General features: G+C 44.3%; 1 protein-coding gene across 5 annotated transcripts in view; it reads left to right on the forward strand.

The window, feature by feature from the left end:
- Nucleotides 1-21,289, forward strand: part of LOC121287294 (rho GTPase-activating protein 40-like) — a 154,935-nt gene that overhangs the window by 115,363 nt on the left and 18,283 nt on the right. For 3 of the 5 annotated variants that reach the window (XM_041205039.1, XM_041205036.1, XM_041205035.1), the window contains exons 5-12: nucleotides 1,977-2,140; nucleotides 2,956-3,121; nucleotides 3,644-3,735; nucleotides 5,419-5,526; nucleotides 5,622-5,781; nucleotides 7,318-7,400; nucleotides 16,714-16,920; nucleotides 20,799-20,924. In XM_041205039.1, the coding sequence (XP_041060973.1) occupies nucleotides 1,977-2,140; nucleotides 2,956-3,121; nucleotides 3,644-3,735; nucleotides 5,419-5,526; nucleotides 5,622-5,781; nucleotides 7,318-7,400; nucleotides 16,714-16,920; nucleotides 20,799-20,924 (1,106 nt within the window). The remainder of the gene's footprint in view (nucleotides 1-1,976; nucleotides 2,141-2,955; nucleotides 3,122-3,643; nucleotides 3,736-5,418; nucleotides 5,527-5,621; nucleotides 5,782-7,317; nucleotides 7,401-16,713; nucleotides 16,921-20,798; nucleotides 20,925-21,289) is intronic. The other 2 variants (XM_041205038.1, XM_041205037.1) reach the window with 1 other exon arrangement.

Consider the following 21,289-nt stretch of genomic DNA (forward strand, 5'->3'; position numbering starts at 1 on the left):
GTTTGTTTTCTGTCCCAGTTAACATGGTTTGCCTATTATTTTGATGTGGCCTTTGAGTAGTTGAAACACTGCATTAATCTGTCTTCCTGTTTGTCCAAGTCTGCCAGACATTGAATCTTCCTTCATCTAGATATTGGTGTTTGTCTTGATTCAGTCCATTATTATTTTACATCACTTATTAAATAATGTTGAGTGTTCTGCTCTGGGCTTACATTGTCTTGTATGTTTTTGTTTTTGCTGGTGATTTTATAATTTTTCTTATGATTTAAATGTAAGTATAGAGTTTACAACTTTTTACTTTTTGCAACAGAAATGCATATTGAGAATTCAATATGGAAACCAACACGCTCTACATAATTTTTTCTGTTAAAATTTATTTCCTGATATGTACTTCTCTGTTAGCTCTGTTAGCTATTTGTTGTGCCAAAATTGTTTGAGATGTTGGACCAGATCTTCTGATGTCAACAGCAGCGAATGTGGAGGTTTCTGTCACTGTTGCACTTTAGGACCCATCAGAAGAAATGACGTGCAGTAAAGCGCTGTAATTACCCAGTAAATTTAAACCTCTGATTGGCTGATTTGTTCTGCCTGGGATCCTCCACAAATGTCTCTTACACTGATGTAATTGGAGACATGCTACTTACCCAATACACACTCTAGGAATGTTACACTGTTTAATCTCTGGTGTAGCTCAGTGATTAGCAACGTAATTTAAACTACCATCCCAACCGATCTCCAACTGCACCTCCACTAACCCAACTGTCCACCCTCACAACCCCCCAACCACTGCCTACCTATCCATATACCCACCCACTCATCCACTCACTTATCCACTTACCCACTCACTCACCCACCCACTCACCAACCCACTCATTCACCCACTCCTCCACTTACTCCTCCACTTACTCACCCACTTACTCACCTACCTACACCAGCCAACACACTACCTAGCAATTCACCCATCCAATTTACCCACTTACTCACTCACTCACCCACCCATTCATTCACCCACCCACACACCCATACAATCACTCACCTGCCCACTACCTAGCCATTCACCTACCTGTTAACTCACTCACCCATTACCCACCCTCTGAAACTGTTGAGATCTTTAAACACTTAACTGATGTCATAAAAAGAGGGTGTGTTCTCTGCGCTGTTCCTCTTTGCTGGTGTTCCCTGTGGATAGCTGTACTGAAGCATTGCTGCTGCAGCCGGGATAAGAAGTCTTGGCCGGAAGGACACTAGAAGGTTTGGGCACAGCGATCATCACACTCAGTAGTGATTGCCCCAATATTACCACTGATTGGAAGATCTGAGCCAATGTCACAGGTGTACAGAATGAAATATATTCCTATCCATCTTTCATGCTGGGGCATAATCATCTGATTTTCAGGTGTAAACTCACTTAGTTAACGCTGAGTGTTGAAGATTCTCAGGTTTGAAAGTGTTACACCATAAATCTCCAGGCTACAATACATTAAATATATTAAAAAGGAGAAATTTTAGATTGCTGTTTGAAGTGGGAGAGGACTTTTCTAGCAGAACTAGTGAATTATCTAATTTTGCTAAATTTATAGACTTTGCCACAGTTGTGGCAATGTATACTGTTAGAATCCCTGATTTTAAAAAGAGAGTTATGATGAACAATCTTTTTCCACATAGCCTCAAACTCAACTTTTTTTCAAACGTCTAATGGTGGATGGATTGACAACCTTAAAAATAAATAGAAACCAAGATATTTTCTGAAATGAGAATGCACTACAGAAATTAGAAATTGAGAGTCAGGTATTAAGAGATTAGGGCATATTATAATTTTTATGTTGGTGTAGTTAACAAGTAAATTGTGGGTGGAAAATATACTCAATCACATCCAGAATTTTTCCTGCTACACATATGTTTTTGCTTACAGCATTTCATTGTAGCAAGTAACCTACTGTTTTCAACACAGATCTCTCTGTTTCCTTTTTCTGTAGCTTGTTCTGATGAACACAAGACTTCATCGCCAACACAGTGTGAACTTTTGAAGACAGAATTTATATCTTTTGATATTTCTTATTCTGAACAAGCATCAATTTTGCGAAACCAATTACTGTATATAAAGCCGACCAGGAAAAGAAAGGATGATGGGACTTTGCCTGTAAGTAATCTTAGTTACTGTTCTTTTACTCATTCTGAAATCAGCCTAGAAATGGACTTTACGACTGCTAAGCCTATTTCACACTGAACATCTTTTCTCATACCCAAAGCATAGAGAAGTGATGAATCAGACGAAGTAAGCACTTCCACTTTGCAACAGAGTCACACTGTGACCACCTCATTGTGGACACTTTTGCCTGGTGAGGTATGGTTCATTAGTAGTACATGTATCATAATCATATCCTTTAAAAAAGTTTATATATAAATTTTGTAAATTTAAGAATTATCATGCTCTGTGGACAATCAGTTTTTTTTCTCATTTATTGGTAGAAGCTAAGAAAGAATATCTTATAAAACATTTTGTTCCCAAAGTACACAGGTAATAATTGTAGTGCACTGCAGCTTAATGTGTACTTGATTCAAAATGCAGCTACTCATTGACCCTACCAGTCATCAGAAACCTTTATTCCAGTTTAAGCAGACTGCATTCAAGATGAAATAAAAACAAAAAGTGCTTGAAAAACTCAGCAGGTTTGGCAGCATCTGTGGAGAGAGAAACAGAATTAACGTTTTGAGTCCAATATGGCTCTTCTTCAGAACTCAAGATGACATAATTTTTTTTCTGCTATCTTCATTTCTTTCCCTTTGGCAATTATGTTCTACAAATGTGCAGCACATTGAGAATTAATGAAAAAATATTCTTCATCTTTCTCGTATTCAAGCAGTATTTGAATAACTTAGCAGAACTTGTGAATACTCCTGCAGCATCTTGCTTCCGGGATTAATTAACATGCTCTAATTTGCTTATTTTAATAGCAATACAAAATGTGCAAGAATAAACTAGGAATAACAAGAATAGGTGATCTCTCAGCACAAGACATGAAAAAAATTCACACTTTGGCATTAATTGAGCTGACAGCTCTCTTTGATGTCTTGGATTTGGAGGTGAAACGACACAAAGCAATGAAAGTGAAAGTATATGGTAGGTGTTAAATGCACACTCTTCAAAAACATAATTGAAGTAAAATAAATATATTATGATGTATGTTTGTAATAAAACAGTTTATCATGTTAACAATCAACTATATCATGGAGTTCATCGGAATTAAACTAGGCTAGCTAGGAAAAGATTTCTCAATTATATTTAACCTTCCTGAACAAAAGTTCAATTTAATATTTGGGAGGGAGAGACTTTTGCTTTAAGGCAGATTCTCTTTGCAATTTGCAGTTGAGTGAGTGGTTTCACAGTGCTGCTATGGAGCTGGCCACTAAGTGCACTCAAGGTTGAGTCTCCATGCGATTCTTCTTTCCTCCTGACCTTCTGCTCAGTAGAGATCAGAGCTCACTGAATGAAGGATTCCACATACACCCCGAGCCCAGCACTCAAGATATTTGTGTTCCAACATTGTAGAGAACCATTTACAACTTGGAGAATGGCAGAATCATCAGAAATTCTAATCATCGTGGAGGTCTGCAGCACTAATGCAATTTTTGTTATGTGTAGATAATAAGATTTTTGGTGTCCCACTCACACACCTGTTAGAAAATGATCAGAAGATTGACCCCAACACCAAGGTTCCACTGTTTCTTAAAGAGGTGAGCCCTTTTCTTTCATTGCAATCGAGCTTGCAGGCAAAAAATAGACAAGTATCAAATTCTAGAAACAGTACTTAAGAGCTCCATTTTAAGCTCCCCTGCCAAAAGATTTGATGGCGGGGTGTGGGGATGAGGGGTGGGCACACAAAATTGAACAGTGGCCTTCCCTCGCTCTGTCTAAAATTTTACAAGAGGGCAGAGAGGTGTTGGGTGGCCTGCCTGCCCTTGGGTCTATTGAGGCCTCTAAGTGGCCATTTAATGGCCACTTTAGGGCCTCATCCTGCAGCCACTGGGGAGAGGCCCACACCATGCAGGAAACCCAGCTGCTTTAGCTGCATAGGCTGGTGTTGTGCAAGGTCGGGGGATCTCCTTTGCGGGTTCCCTGGGCTCAACGTACACACCCCCAAGAGCTATTTCCCCTTTCACCCTGCCCCCCCCCCTCCCCCGCCGGCCTTTTGAACCCAGCAGATGCATAGGAATACCACCACCTGCCAGTTCCCCTCCAAGCTACACACCATCCTGACTTGGAACTAGATCACCATTCCTTCACTGTCGCTGAGTCAAAATCCTGGAACTCCCTCCCTAACAGCACTGTGGATGTACCTACACCACATGGACTGCAGCGGTTCAAGAAGGCAGCTCGCCACCACCTTCTCAAGGGCAGTTAGGGATGGACAATAAATGCTGGCCTTGCCAGTGATGCCCATGTCCATAAAAGAATTTTTAAAAAGCCCTCCAGCTCTCTCCCTTTCCCTCACGCCTGACCCCGGGCCTACCTGGGCTTCTTGGCATTGTAGGACTGTCTTTAGTCCCAGCAGTGGTCACTACTCCAGGCTTGACGCTGCTGGGGCTACAGAGTTGCCGGCCATCCGATTTGGCCGGCAGTTCTCTAAGGCAGAACTTCCCACTGAGATTGGGGCAGGAGTCTCACCTTAAAACAGTTAACACTGCTCCTAGCATTAAGTTGCTGCAGGGCATCCATTGGGATCATGAGCAAGCACCTCAATGACCATTCCCCCAAGGGCGAAGACCACAGTGCTCTGTAAAACTCAGCCAAGAAATGCCTCAGTTGAGAATATGTACTGTACTTGGTAAATTAAAGATCACATCCAGAGGTACAAGGAACTTGCAGGTGGTGGTATTCCTATGCATCTGCAGGGTTCAAGAGGCCGGGGGGCAGGGTGAAAGGGGAGATAACTCTTGGGTGTGTGTACGTTGAGACCAGGGAACCTGCAAAGGAGGTCCCCCGACCTTGCACAACACCAGCCTATGCAGCTAAAGCAGCTGGGTTTCCTGCATGGTGTGGGCCTCTCCCCAGCGGTGGCAGGAGGAGGCCCTAAAGAAGCCATTAATTGGCCACTTAGAGGCCTCAATAGACCAAAGGGCAGGCAGGCCACCCGATACTTCCTCCACGCCCCTGTAAAATTTTAGGGTGAGGGAAGGCCACTTGCTCAATTTTACATGCCCGGCCCTCATCTCCGCACTCCACTATCAAATTTGCTGGTGAGGGAGCTACATGAATGCATTATATACCCACCTAAAATTCCCCTCTTGCTGTTTTGGCCAAGGAATGAATCGATCTATTTTAAACATGTTAATGCCCTGTTAATTTTGTATAGAGGCACAATTCATAACATCACATATAGCCCGTTACAGTACAAAGCTAATTCTGTATTCCCACAGTTGGTGTGCTGTCTGGAAGATAATGGTTTGGAAACAGAAGGGATCCTCCGCATTTCAGGTTCTGTTGCTAGGATAAAGGTACTCCCAACTAAACAAACAGAGAATGAAGTAAAACAAACTTAAATTTATCAACTAATACTTTTGGAATTGTAATATTCAGCGCTTTCTTTTTAAAATAAATGTATTTTCTGTCTTGCCTACAGAATTTGCAACAGGAAATTGATGCAAATTTTTACCAAAAAAATTTTGACTGGAAGAAAGTGCACCAAAATGATCTAGCAGGCTTATTAAAGGTGTTTATCCGTGAATTGCCATGTCCCTTGTTAACAGCAGAATATGTGACTGCTTTTGCAGCAGTCAAACGTACGTCCTATTTTTGTTATTCTCACTACTATGACAGTATATTCATTTGGACCAATGAATGAATGCCAGCATGGATTTGTTAAAGTCACGTTTGACCAAATTGATTGAGTTTTTTGATGAGGTACCAGGCAGCGTTGACAACAGTGTGGATGATGCTGTGAATGTGGGCCTTGAAAAGGCGTTTGATAACGTGCCATGTAATGAACTTGTTAATCCCATAGATTTTAATTTCATTAAGAGAACAGTGGGGACCTGGATTAAAATTAAAATTAGCTGAAGGGCAGAAAGCCAAATTTATTTGTAGTTTTCAGACTGGAGAAAACTACACAGTGGTGTTCCTTAGTGTTTGACATTAAGATCACTGCTCTTTTTGATATATTTTAATGACCCTGCACTTGGCTAAACAGAGCATAATTTCAAAGCTTGCAGATAACTCAGAAATGTAGCAAACAATTAACAAAATAGTAACAGACTCCAGGAGGACGTTAACAGACAGATGCAATGGTAAGACACGACTGATGAAATTTAACACAAAGAACTGTGAAGTGATACATTTTGATATGAGGAAAGAGGAGAGGCAATATAAACTAAGTGGTTTAATTTTAAAGGGGGTGTAGCAACAGAGAAACCTGGGAGTGTATGTGCATACATCTCTTACCACTGTGTAGTTTCCTCCAGTCTGAAAACCAACCTTTTACAACTAAATTTTTGCTTTCTGTCCTTCAGCTAATTTTAATTTTAATCCATGTTCCCACTGTTCCCTTAATGAAATTAAGAGTTACCAGACAAGTTGAAAAAGCTGTTCAAAAAACATGTGGGATACTTGACTTTATTAATAGAAGCATAGAGCACACAAGCAATGAAGCTATGCTAAACCTCTATAAAACCACAGGTTTGGCCTCAGCTGGACTACTGTGCTCATTGCTGGACAACACACTGTAGGAAGGATGCCAAAGCCTTAGAGATAGTGCAGAAGAGATTTACTGGAAAGGTACCAAGAATGAGGGACTTCAGTTATGTGGAGAGATTGGAGAAGCTGGGGTTGTTCTCCTTAGGGCAGAGAAGATTCAGAGGAGGCTTGATAGAGACATTCAAAATGATGAGCAGTTATGATAGAGTAAATGAAGATCAGTAACCACAGGACACAGATTTGAAGAGATTGGTAAAAGAACCAGAGGCGACATGAGGGGAAAAGAATCATACAGTGAGTAGGAATGCACTGCCTGAAAAAATGGTGGAAGCAGTTTCAGTAGTAACTTTGAAAACTGAATTGGATAAATAATTGAAAGGAAGAAATTTACTGTACTATGGGGAAAGTGAATGGGAATGAGATTAATTGGATATCTCTACCAAAGAGCCAGCACAGGCATGATGGGCGGAATAGCCTCCTTCTGTGCTGTATGATTCTATGTACTTGCAAGTTTTTATTAACTAGAAGAACAGCACAATGGGTTTGTTTTTATCTGTTTTAATTAAAGTCTTATTCATTTTCCAAACTTTTATTTAATCAAAATGATTTATTATTTACAATTTCAGATATCTGTGATCAAACACACATGATACATTCCCTGAATCTTCTTGTGCTGATTCTTCCAGAGACATATAGAGCTACACTAAAGGTAGGATTTATTATAGAAATGAAGGGTTCCCATACTAAGGAGTCACCTCCACAATTTAGTATTCAATATAAATTCAAAACTTATGACAAAGCTAATAAAAGCTATACTATCCAACCTTGAAAGGAAGTAACTCCAGATATCTTTACAGACAAATGGTACAGTAAATAGTGCAGGAAAGGTAAATTCAGAATTCTGCTTTAAACACTGCCATGTTAGTTGGATGGAACAAACTTAGGACTATGATAAGGAGGTCCTTTGCATAAGTGAGGATGAGTATGTGGAACAGATATCCTGGCTTGGTTTTAGAGGCAAAAACCCTAGAATCATTCAGAAACAGTTGGGTGCCATGGTATAGAGACTGCAGGTCATGTTACATGGTTAATGAAGATTTGTCAAATGGCTTTTCATGTTTATCATCTAGAGTAATGCTGTGAAAACTATTAATTCAAATAATAATATTCATATTGATGCATAATATTCTTGAATGCAAATTTAAAGCATAAGGGGGAAGGTGATGAATAATATATCCTGATCTTAAATGCTCTTATTACATTTCTGTTTCTTTTCTGCCTTCATAAGCTTTGAATTATGTAGACAGCCAGGAATGCAACACTATTAATGGCCTTTCAACGTCTCCTAGCCTGCTTTGTTCCATGGCAGGAATGTTAATCTTTGAAGTTTCTTCCATTAAAAGCCAGAAGAGTGTCAAGCCATTTTCATCTAAGTTCTGCTTAAAGCAAGTATTTCAAGAATAGTCTCCTATATCCTCAGACTCCATTTTACAGATCCTATCCTCTCTTATCTAAGTAAGTTTATAAAGTTATGAAAGGTTTTGATAGAGTCGACGCAGAGATAATGGGCGGAATTGTATTACATTTGCACAAAGTGCGGTTGTGGGCGGGAAAAAGGAATTTTACCCACTGGCTACAATGACGGGTTTTCGATCCATATCGCTCCCTTCCCTGCTTCATTAATAATACAATCCCAGGAAACACACCGGATCGCTGATGGGGCGGACTTTGATTCACTCACCCTGCCGCCACCTCAGACCTTCAGTAATCCGGGCGTCATATTTAAAGGTTGCCCCTGCACAGAGCTAGCACTCCCGAAAGGATTGGAAGCTGCTGCAAAGTCATGGCTGCCAAAGAGAGGAAACATGCTGTCCCCAAATTTAGCGACGCCTCCCTCGGGTACCTACTGGACACAGTGGAGGTCCACATGAAGTTCTCTACCCCGGTCTGGGCGAAGATCAGCAAGCAAAGTCACCAAACCAGCATGGGAGGCAGTGGCAGCGGTGGTCAGTGCCAATGTCCTGCAAAAGAGGACAGCCACCAAGTGCCAAAAGAGGATGAATGATCTCCTCCGTTCCACCAGGGTAAGTCATTCTTCTCATCGCTCTCAACTCACACACTGATCACACATCCACAGAGGTCTCACTCGCTGCCAGTTCAAGGGACATCACCATTCACTCACTCGCACACCTTCATCTGCACTGCGGATCATGTCCTCATTCTGTCAATGGCACCACTCACCACCCACACATGCCAGGCATCTTTCTTATCTGGCCTGGCAGGTGTCCTGCTTACAGTCTCTCCAACTGTCTTCATGCAGGACAAGCTGGCACACAACAAAAGGGAGAGGTCGCAGACTGGTGGAGGAATGCCTGACATCGAAGTCCTCGTAGACTTTGAAATTAGAGTCATCCAGCTGGCTGACGACAATCTGGACCGTTCCTGTGCTGACAGTGAGGTCAGCGGTGCTCAGCCAAGTGAGGAATCAGCATTGCAACATCCATCAGACAACCATGCTGTGAGTCTCTTCCCCTGTTCTGCAGTCCCCTGCCATGCACTAATTATCTCTCCTTGCTTTCACAGTCACATCTGGGAAGTAGCTGAGGAGGTCCACAAGCCAAGTCTTCGACTCAAGCCCTGAAGATGCCTGGGAAGGAGAATCTGATGAAACCTATCACAGCGCTCACCCACACCCTCCACCAGCGCAGAGGCACACACTTCGTTGGGACCTAGTTCTTGGGTAGCCTCAGGCTCACAATTTGGTGAGCACATCGCATTGTCCGATCCACAGCAGGCGATGGCAGGGCCTTTCCAGGTTTCTGGCACTCTGAGGACTGCTGGAGGTCAGAAATCTGCTGAGAACGAGTCAGATGAGGAGTTTCTGGACTTGGTCTTACCTCAGTTGCTGGCGCTGCAAAGGCAAACTCAGGAACATCAGGAAGGGATGTCTACTGCACTCCTCAGATTGCAAGGCATGATGGAGGAGTCTGTCCACCTTCAGTCTGATGTGATAGTGCTGGCATTTCAATGCACTGAGGTCAACACTAGTAGGATGGAAGCCGCCATGGAGACCTTGGTCCAGGACATTGGTCCTGCGCTGCTGTGTGGGCTGAACTCCCATCACTGACGCCGTTTTTGGCCTCCAACAGTGTCAAGCAGTACAAGAAGGCAGCTCACCACCACCTCTTAAGGGCAATTGGGCATGGGCAATAAATGCTGGCCCAGCCCACATCCCATGAATGAAATGAAAACAACGCGAGAGGGCTGCAGGTTAGCTCGATCTCACTTCAGCTTCCCCTTCTCCTCAAGGAGTCAGCCAGGGCCCTTCCGGCACCAATAGGAAGGAGGATCAGCATGTGCACACACTGGGGCCATCCATCCAGCTGAGTCCAAGAGTGTCCGGCCCATCTTCCTGTGATCCCAGAAGCTGCACCTCAACAGGTTGTGAAGGGTGCCACTGCCACACAGCAGGACCCCGAAAGCAGGCCGGAGCCATCCAACTCTTAGCCCTCCAGAGGACGCTGCCAAGATCATCATGGGCATCGCAGTCAGCAGGCTGCATCCACCTCCGCTGTGGAGCACAAGATATAGCAGCAGAGTTAAGAAGGTTAAGAAAATGTAACTCTTTTGGAGTCAAACAATTAAACAAAATTAACAAGATCAGGGATAAAATAAAAGCAGCCCCTTAAAGAGAAACTGCAAAAACAAAGGCAAAATTCAAAGAAAACTTACCAATATTAAATCAAAATGCGATCAAAAGGGTCTATAAAGCACTCCAGTCCCCATGGTAAGAAGATGTAACTCTTTTGAGAGTCAACCAATTAAACTAAATCAACAAAATAAGGGATAAAATAAACACAGCCCCTAAGTCAGGTCAGCTATAAAACCAAGGACAAAGTTTAAAGGAAACTTACAAACATTAAACCAAAATGTGATTAAAGGGGTCGATAAAACACCCTAGTTCCTGCGGTGCCTACCGTGCACAGAAGGCCTCGAGGGTGCCGGCAGACACCGCGTGCTCCCTCTCCAGGGACACCCGGCCATGAACGTAGCCGCGGAAGAGGGACAAACAATCAGGCGGGATGACCCCCTCAATCACCCGCTGCCTGGACCTGTTAATGGCCAACTTGGCCAGGCCCAGGAGCAGGTTCACGAGGAGGTCCTCCTCCTTCCCGGCCCCCCTCTGTACCGGGTGTCCGTAGATCAGGAGCGTGGGACTGAAGTGCAAACAAAACATTAATAAAAGGTTTTTCAAGTAACTGGGTAAGGGAGTGTAGCCTACCACACCCTATATAAGCATGGTCCACGGACTCCACAAGATGACAAAAAGGGCATGTGTCCTGGGAGTCCGTGAACCTACACATTCTCCAATTGTAGGGGACTGCTGCATGCAACACCTTCCACCCTAGGTCCCCGATGGAAAGCGGGAGGACACCTCCGTAGAGGGCCTCCCAACGGGGACCTCTGCCGCCGGACGGCAACAAGGCACACCAGGGCATGTCCAGGCGGCGGGCGAGGGCGAGAAAATGAAAGGTGTGCAGCAGCAGTCCGTGCATTTAAAGTTTCGTGGCTGTATCTGCATGATATGGCCCTGATCACAAAGTGCAGGCAAGTTGCCCTCAGCCAGACAGGAGTCAGATATTCACAGAGGCTATGTGAAGATCTATGAGGGTATATGCGCTCCCATCAGCCACACAGGAGTCAAACGTTCGCAGATGCAAGGTAAGGATGTCAGGACTGCCCTCACTGCATCTCGTCATCATCCTCCATGAATCTTGCGGCTATGGGGGCCTCTCGAGCATGCCTGCCTCGTCTGGCCAGTGCAGTGGCCTCATCGTTGGCATCCTCGCCTTCAAGGACCTCAGCATCATTGTTCCCTTCAATGTCCTCCTCATCAGAGGATATGTGCAGCAGCTCCATCTCCTCCTCAGCCAGGTGTTTCTTGCACCCCTCCACCCCCACTTTGTAGCGCCATATTGTGTAGCGCGTAGCAAGTGATGATGATACGTAACACCCTCCGGGGACTGTATTGCAGTGCTCCACTGGACCTGTCGAGGCACCGGAACCTCATTTTCAAAATGCCTATAGTTTGCTTCACCAAAGTTCGGGTCAGGGCATGAGCCTCGTTATACCATCGCTCTGCTGCAGTCTGAGGCCACCGCATTGGCGTCTTCAGCCACATTCTCTGTGGGTAGCCCTTGTCCCTGAGGAGACAACCCTGCAGCCTCCCTGGACCCTGGAAGATGTCAGAGGTCTGAGACCTGCTAAGGATGTAGGAATCGTGGATGCTTCGCGGGCATCATGCGCAGACCGTTAGGATACGTTTGTGGTGGTCGCACACCAGCTGAATATTCAGTGAGTGGAGGCCCTTGTGGTTGACTGCTTGTTGCCACTGAGATCTAAGCGCCACATGAATGCAGCCGATTGCACCCTACACCTGTGGAAAACCAGAGATCTGTGCAAATCCCAGCGCTCTTGCTTTCTGACTTTCCTGAGCCCAGGCAAAATGCACAAAGTTCTGTGCCTTCGCGAAGATGGTGTCTGTAACCCCATGGATACACTTGTGCATGGGAGCATGAATGATCGCATACAGGATGCCTATAGAGCCCTGGAAGAAGCCCACTGGTGTAAAAATTGAGCACCATTCGTGGCCACTGGCAGTGGATGCCCTCCATGTCGCCAAATACTGCAGCAGGTGGCATATGTGACTGACCAGTTCCCATGACATGCACAGCCTTCAGCGAACTGGTTCTCGGTCATCTGCAGGAATAACAGGGGCCATTTATATAGACCCTGTGTCTAGCGAGGTGCCTACAAGTGATGGTTCATTGTGGATTTTCAGCTGTTGCACTGTAGGTCCTGCTCCCCCCTTTATTTTGAGGGAGGTGCTCCTCCCTTTGCCGCGCCAGGCACCACTGCTGCTCTCCTCTTTTCTCTGGTCTCTATAATCCATGAGGCATGCCACTAAATCACCAGGCTCCATGATCCTGATGTTCTCCTCCTGCAGGATCAAAGAGAGAGACACGTGGGTTTGCATAGGTGTACTAAGACTCTCTTGATTAATTCTGAAAGCTCCTTCACACCTGCAGGAGAGTGCTGGCCACCACTTGGATGGCCACTGTGTAGTGTGCTCATTGGCTGTCTGAAACTCCACCCACCTCTGCCCCACTCCGCTTGACCGATTGGCGGCAGCTTTGGCCATTGAGCTGCATGCTGTGCTCTCAGCTCAGATGGAGGTATTCTACTAATCTGCCCTGCAATGCTGCACTGTTAGCTTGAACCATGATGGCTACTGGTCCACACCTTAATAAAGAAATTACAAGGGGCTGTGAGCGCCTCCGCCAGTGATTGTGCCATGGCCACCTTTCGCAAGGGGATTGTACAGCTTAATTTGCTGTCTACACCCGAGGGGTGAAAAGTTCTGGAGCATTTGGTGGCACTTTCATGCTTTTGTGTTGCTTGAGTGAGGAGAAAAGCTTCAGATGAGTGCAGTTCCAACAACACTCAAGAAGCTTGACCCCATCCAGGACAAAGCAGCCCGCTTGATTGACATCACATCCGCAAACATTCCCTCTCTCCACAAACGACACACAGTAGCAGCAATGCGTACCATCTACAAGATGCACTGCAGGAACTCATCAAGGCTCCTTAGACAGCATCTTCCAAACCCAAGACCACCTAGAAGGACAAGGGCAGCAGATAGATGGAAACACCACCACCTGGAAGTTCCCCCTCCAAATCATGCACCATCCTGACTTGGAAATATATTACCGTTCCTTCACTGTCGCTGGGTCAAAATGCTGGAACTCCCTTCCTAACAGCACTGTGAGTGTACCTACACCACATGGGCTACAGCGGTGAAAGATGGCAGCTCACCACTACCTTCTCAAGGGCAATTAGGAATGGGCAATAAATGCTGGCCCAGCCAGCGACGCCCACACCCTGTGCATGAATAATTAAAAAAAATTGAGATTTTATTAATTCATAACGACTAGGCTTTCATGGTTTTTTAAATTAATGGTTTCCTTTCTTTCATCGATCAGTTTTATTTGTTAAAACTTTATAGCAAATTTATTTACCACATAATATTACTACAGTAGCACTCACTGATATCTCACTCATCTCTGCGTCAGAAAGTTGTGGGCTCAGGCCTCACTCTAATACCCCAGCATATAACCTAGGCTAACATTTAAATTCAATACCGGAAGAGTGCTCTGTTGGACCATTGTTCAGATGAAGTATTAAACAGTCTATCTATTCAGATGGAATTAGATCTCATGACACCATTCAAAGAAGAGCAGGGAACTTTCTCCATCTGATTATCACCTAACCATCACCCCAGAGCAGATTATCTGATCCGGTTTGCATATTTCTGGCATGAGGATCACTTGCATGTTGGGGGCAAACTCCAGGTTTGGTGGGCGGAGGGTGGGGGTGGTGTCACACCAATCTGGTTGTTGTGCCAGGCCTTGATGGGGTTTGGGGTTGGGGGCTGTCACAGTGGAAGCATTGCCTGAAGAAAATTTTTAATTGGGTTCTGACCATCCCTAATTCTAATGTTGGGACTTGTACTCAGCTGATCTTAGGAATACTTGAGCAGGCCCTTCTTATTTAGGTACCCTAAAGTCTTTCACTTGAACCTTGAGCACTGGGCCTAATAAGCAGCCTAGGCAACCAACAGTCATTGCTGGATAAGTACAGGAAGCAGATTTTCCTTAGCGTACTTAAATTTGCACAGAATCACTACGGTGCAGAAGCAGGCCATTTGGCCCATCATGTCTGCACCAGCCCTCCAATGAGCATCATGACTCAGTGCCATTCTCCTGCCTTTTCCCCGTACCCTTGCACATTGTTTCTATTCAAATAATCATCCAGCATTCTCTTGAATTCCTAGTTTTAACCTGCCTCCACCACACTTCCAGGCAGTGCATTCCAGACTCGAACCACTCACTGTGTGAAAAAATTTTCTCTCAGACCACATTTGCTTCTTTTGAAAATCACTTTTAACCTGTGCCCTCTCCTTCTCGATTCTTTTACTAGTGGGAACAGTTTCTCCCTATCTTCTCTATCCAACCCCCTCATGATTTTGAACATCTCTATCAAATCTCCTCTTAGCCTTCCCTTCTCCAAGTAGTACAGTCCCAACCTCTCCAATCTATCTTCATAACTGAAGTTTCTCATCCATGGAACCATTCTTGTAAACCTCTTCTGCACTCTTTCCAATGTGTTCACATCTTTCCTATAACGTGAAACCCAGAACTGTACACAATACCCCAGCTGAGATCTAACTAGTGTCTCATATAAGTTCAGCATAACCTCCTTGCTCTAGTACTCTATGCCCCTATTAATAAAGCCCAGGATACTGTATGTTTTATTAACTGTTCTCTCCACCTGTCCTGCTTCCTCCAATGATCTATGCACATATACACCCAGTTCCCTCTGCTCCTGCATCTTCTTAAGAGTTGTACCCCTTATTTTATATTGTCTCTCCATGTTCTTCCTGCCAAATTGCACCATTTCACACTTCTCCGCATATCTCGGCACAAGTGGATATATTCTGTCCTGATTGGACAGATTCATAAGAAAGGAAGAGAGTAGGCTGGAGTGAAACCAAAGTAGCTTTCTGTCTCCACTTCCACAGATCTACTAAAAAACCAGCGGGGGAAAGATGGAAAGTCTAGGGCAGTAGTACCAGACTCAAGTATTGCTAGTGCAGCATAGCCAGATGCAGAGTAAACCACCAGCTGTTCTTCCTGAACAAAATATCTCAGCCAGAAGCTCAGAACAGTGCCCCTTACTGCACAGTGGCTTTTTTCTATTTCCACATCGCTTCTCTGAAGAGATTGGCAAGGTTAGTGCAAATTATCATCAGCTTTGTGCTTACCTATAAGATGCCAACCAGAAACTGGATTGAGGTGCTCAAACTGATTTTGCATAGAGCTCTCACATCAAATGGAGGAGATTTTCATAACATCAATCAGGCTTGGGATTAAACCCACTACATCACCCAGACCTGGCATTCATAGTTTAGAATTTAGTATTGTATAATATGAAAAAAGAGGACCAATTAACTCAGTTGGCTAGATGACCAGTGGGTGGTTCAGAATGACGCCAACAGTATGGGTTTGATTCCTGTTCCGGCTGAGGTAAGCTTGGGACTTGCCTCCTCATCCTGTGGAAGGCAATGGCAAATGACACTGAAAAAAAAGCTGCCAAGAAAACTGGCTCAGGTTGAAGCATTGGCAGACAATGAGCCAAGGACCTGCCTTTGGTAGAGCATGCATGAATGAATGAATGAATATGAAAAACTTAATGTAATAATGCTAACTGCATTAGGTATTAAATCACAGAGGGACTGAAATACTAAAATTAATTTAAATTTGTTATCTGTGACAAATAATAAATTAAGCTTTAAATCAGGTTTACCCAGCCATAAAAATTTTCTTTTGTGATTTAACAATTTATACTTTAAGCAGTTTGTAAGACAAAGGCCAATTTGGAGTCTCAATGAACATCATTAGCACAGTAGTGGCATCATCATCACCAATAACAAGTTGCGGATGTTGATTATAAAGCGCTTCACAGAGGAGAAAAAAGGCAAGCAATAGGAGAAGAATTTGGAGTAGTTACCGAATGCTTCTTCAGACATTATTTGAATTGCTGAATTTGACTTTCAACTTTTCAAATTCTTCTCAAGTTGAGCACAATAGTTCAGACATGCAATGTGGTCACTCAGCAAACTGAATTATATTAAATATCAAAATGGCTAAACAGTGCCTTTTTGTGTGTTTAAATTTTACTTTGCAAAGATATCAGGGTACAAATTATAAGCTGCTATTCTTTGATAAATGCTTAATGAGCTCCAATTTCCTCTCTGTGATCTAACACAGCAGTTAACCTTTACATGAACAATATTGATTGTAGTACCTACTCCATCATGTCTACTTACGGTCTTTATCTGTAGCAGTTACAAAACTAAAACTCAAAATGTTCTGTCTAACTAAATGTTCTACTTTCTGCAGTTCCTATTAGAGTTTCTTCGCAAAGTGATTGAGAAAGAGGAGAAAAACAAGATGAATCTCTGGAACGTTTCCACAATAATTGCCCCTAACCTCTTCATGCACAAAGCAATTACAAATAAAATTCCTGATGGCAATGAGAAGCAGCAAGCAGAAAAAGCTGCAAATGTTGTTCGGATGTTGATCCACTACCAGGACCTTCTTTGGACTGTATGTTAACTTTTTGGATGCTAAAATTAAAATGTATTTGATCACACAATTCCGTTGTGTAACACCCATATTTTTGCCACTACAGTTGGTGTTGTGGCTCCAAAATGGCTTCCATGGCATGCCCGCACACTTTTCGTGCTGGGTGTGTTGGACACCATTTTGCTAAGGATGGTAGCATAGGCACAGGGAGTACGTGCCGGAAATGTGTAGAGTAGACAGATTGTGATGTCAGTCAGAGCATCTGAAGATTTGCTGTGGTCTGCCACATGCTGCATAGCCTCACCATCATGAGGGCACAGCCCTCAATAGCTGCTGGACAGTGACCAGCTAGGGAGGAGATGGAGGTAGGGAGGTGGTAACCAACACACTCCTTTCTGACTAGGCTGTCTGTGATCACTTCGTCCTACTGAGATACCAGCGGATGCAATCATAATTTCCCATTTACAAACAGCCCCACACCTTACTTTCCCTCTGTTACTGACCTTAAGAGGTCCTTCTGGCCACAATGCTGAAATAAAGGCCACCACAAAACAAACGTTGAAAACTAAATTTATAAATCAAGCCCGCCCATGTTACACACAAAAGTTAACTAATCACCCTGCTGCTGGCTGGCTGGCAGGGAACAGCAAGGGCACTGGCAGCGTGGCAGTGGTGGGAGGACGAATGCAGTCATCCTGAGATGGAACAGCAGGTTCATGCTGCAGGGAATCTCTGTTCCCCTGGGCAATGCCCCTGCCATTCTGGCAATGTGACACCTTGCAAGTCTCTTTGCACGCTGGTATCCACAGCTATGGTAGCGGCAGACTGAGCTTCAATTAAAGCAGCCTGAGCTTGTCAAGCAGCAAGCTGAGCTCATTCGGTTTAGCCTGAGCTTCCACTGCAGCATTCAGGCATTGGGTGGCTTCTGCTCGTGCTGCAATGGAAGCTGAACCATCGGCCATCAGATGTTGCATCTTGGTTGACTCTTGTGGATTTGGCCAGCACCATCATCAAGCTCTTTACAAAGCCCTGTGCCAACTTGCTGTCAGACCCATCCATGCTTTTTCACAGTGACCACAGGCTTTTTGGCAGGCCTACAGATGTACCAAGCATTTCATTGTGCATACCTTTTCCTGTAGATCGCCTCACTGAAGTCCTTACCTGAGTCCTCTGCAGCAGAACTTGTGCACAATTTGCCCTCTGGCGAGCTGACACCTCCACTACCCTCAGCCCCCTTCCCTGGCTGTAGGCTGCTCATGCCCTGTTTCACATCACGTGCAGGTCCCTCCTCTAAACAATTCTCTAAAGTACACACAATGTCAGCACCTGAGCTGGTGGCTGAAAGTGTGGAATCAAGTGATAGTCTTTTTTCATCATTGCTGTCTTCCTGCTCTTCCACCACTTTCTTTTCTACCATTGCCTGGTCAGGGGGCGGTTCTTTGGTATCTGAAAGGAGAAGGTCACATCGGTAGGTTTGTGGTGAGGGGAGATGAAAACACCAAATGCATGCTCACACTATCTGGAGCTTGTCAATCAGGAGAGACTGTGGAATAAGGGGAAATGGGATATCAGAAGGAGGATTAGTTATGAGCATATTGCCATCTTTAGTTTCAGCTCTGCCACTGGCCAAGCCCTCAGTCACGGCTGCTCCTTTCACAGTGAGCACCGTCTCCGTCATGGGGGTTAGGACCTTGTCTGTTTCTTGTCTTTAGGTCCTGCTGCCTCTGGTTATATCCTGCTGCAAGAGAGAAGGAAGTGTGTCAGTAAGTGTGATGCAATCTACTTGTGCAATGTGCCTGTCATGTTTGAATAGCTAGCAGTGTGTGTAAGCTGTGAGGTGTGGGTGTGAGGCTTGCAGCAGTGTTCAGTGTGTAAGGGTGAAACAATCAAGGTGAAGTATGAGCCATGGTTGATAAAGATTATTGATAACTAAGTGAAGGTGGATGGAGGTGGTGAATTGAGCAGTGTGTGAGACTAGCGATTCAGTTGTAAAGGTGTGGCATTTGAAGATGAATCCGCTAACCTTGATCACTCATGTGAGGTCATTAATTTTTTTTGCCATGCTGCATCCAGGCCCTCAGAGATACAATGCTTCCATTGACTGCAACAGCTTTCTGCTCCCATTGCCTTCTTGGAGTGCATCTCAACGGCCCCCTGGCCTCTTTTGGATGGAGGACACTTCTCCTCCCCTCCACCTTCTGCACCAGGTTCTCCAGTGCTGCGGCACAGAACCTTAGAGCAGGCAGAATACACATCCCTTTTAAGAAATGCAGGTGGTTTTAAGTAGTGTAGGCTGGCTTAAAGTGGCCCTAGCCTCCCATGAGCTTGTATACCCTGGTGAAGCATGCAGCACTGGAGAGCATGTTTAGCACTGGGCTGCATGCAGCCATCAAGCGAATCAGTAGGTGGCACAAATTTTGAGCTCTACCTGCATTGGAAGGAGAGGGATTGGGTCAATCTCGTATCACGATCCCCAGACCTATTCTTCAGTGCTGTCAAATTTTTCCCCTTTAACTTTGGACTAAATTCATTCTGAAAGAATTGCCATTTGTTTACTTATTTTGACAATTTTCTGTTATGGTTAAGGATAAGGTTAAGGCGTGTGTCCATAGATCTCTGAAGGCAGAGGGGCATGTTAGTGGGGTGGTGAGAAAGGCATGTGGGACACTTGCCTTTATCAATTGAGGCATAGTTTACAAAAGTGGGGAGGTCATGTTGGAGTTGTATAGAACCTTGGTGAGGCCACAGCTGGAGTACTGTGTGCAGTTCTGGTCGCCACATTATAGGAAGGATGTGATTGCACTGAAGTGGGTGCAGAGGAGATTCACCAGGATGTTGCCTGGGATGAAACGTTTAAGTTATGAAGAGGGGTTGGATAGACTTGGGTTGTTTTCGTTGAAGCAGAGAAGACTGAGGGGCGACCTGATCGAAATGTATAGGATTATGAGGGACATAGACAGGGTGGATAGGGAGCAGCCATTCCATTTAGTTGAAGGGTCAGTCACGAGGGGGCTTAAGTTTAAGGTAAGGGGCAGGAGGTTTAGGGGGGATGTGAGGAGAAACTTTTTTACCAAGAGGGTGGTGAAGGTCTGGAATGCGTTGCCTGGGAGGATGGTGGAGGCGGGTTGCCTCACATCCTTTAGAAAGTACCTGGATGAGCACTTGGCACGTCATAACTTTCAAGGCTATGGGCCAAGTGCTGGTAAATGGGATTAGGTAGGTAGGTCAGGTGTTTCTCACCTGTCGGTGCAGACCAGATGGGCCTCTTCTGCACTGTGTGATTCTGTGATACTTCCTGTTTTATGTTGTGAAGAAGTAGAACTGAAACATAAATACCACCACAAATTTATGCTGCTCCTTTTGTGGTACTGTGAAGTTGTTTCAAAGTGCTGCCACACGCCTGGGAGCACACTGACTTTTGCATGTCACTTTGTCACTGCATGAAGAACTTCAAGCCTAGTTAAAATAAAAACCTGGTATAGAGTTGAATCCCCTGAACACTTCATAAATTAGAGCTTAAACTGCATGTACATTTAAACCTTAACACCCAGACACTGACCTCTACACAGGAGTATGGGCACATGCTTTGAATTCTCACCTAAGCTAGGCAACACAATTAAAGTATTGCTGGCTGCAAATCCTCCTTAGTAAAATAGCAATAAGTATCAGTGCAGCTTACAGATCACAGATAAACATTTTCTAGATAAATGGAAAGCACTGCAAATTTAATTGGTTGTGACATGATTATTTTTTTAGAAATAAATACATTCAGATTAAAATCTGTGATTTAAGCAGAAGAATGAATCAATATTGTTAGGAATGTTTATTTTTGCCTTTACTGTAAGTGTTAAATGAAAGACTGAGAAAAAAAATTCCCCCCAATTTTTTTTGCATTGTAGATTCCATGTTTCCTTGTGGCGCAGGTGAGAAAACTGAATGAAAATAGCAATAAGAAGTATGATAAGCGTCTAAAAAATCTGCTGAAGAAGATTCACACAGACAAACAGGACAAGCAACATGTAGAGGTGCGTATATGCAGCTCAAATTTACATTCCACTTTACATTTCCTTGTTGAAAAATTGTTGAAGAAGATAAGCTTCCCATTGGGTGTGCTCCCTCATATACTTGATCCAAATTTGTTATTTTTGCTACCTGAGAATTTTAAGGTTTTCCTAGAACTAGCAACCTGAGGCATGAAAAGACGTGGACCTGGATGTGCCTACCTGTGAGCTTGGCAGGGTCAGGGAGAGGTCACTTCATTTAAATAAGATGGGCAGTGTCTGCACCCCAAGGGGCCGCAACTTGAACATCTGCTACTTGAAGAGGATACAAACAACAGTGGTGTGTACCCGGGGGAGAGGGCAAGGGCTCCCCTCCAGAAATTCTCCTC

The sequence above is a fragment of the Carcharodon carcharias genome, chromosome 14 (assembly GCF_017639515.1).
Source record: "Carcharodon carcharias isolate sCarCar2 chromosome 14, sCarCar2.pri, whole genome shotgun sequence".
Taxonomy (NCBI): Eukaryota; Metazoa; Chordata; class Chondrichthyes; order Lamniformes; family Lamnidae; genus Carcharodon; species Carcharodon carcharias.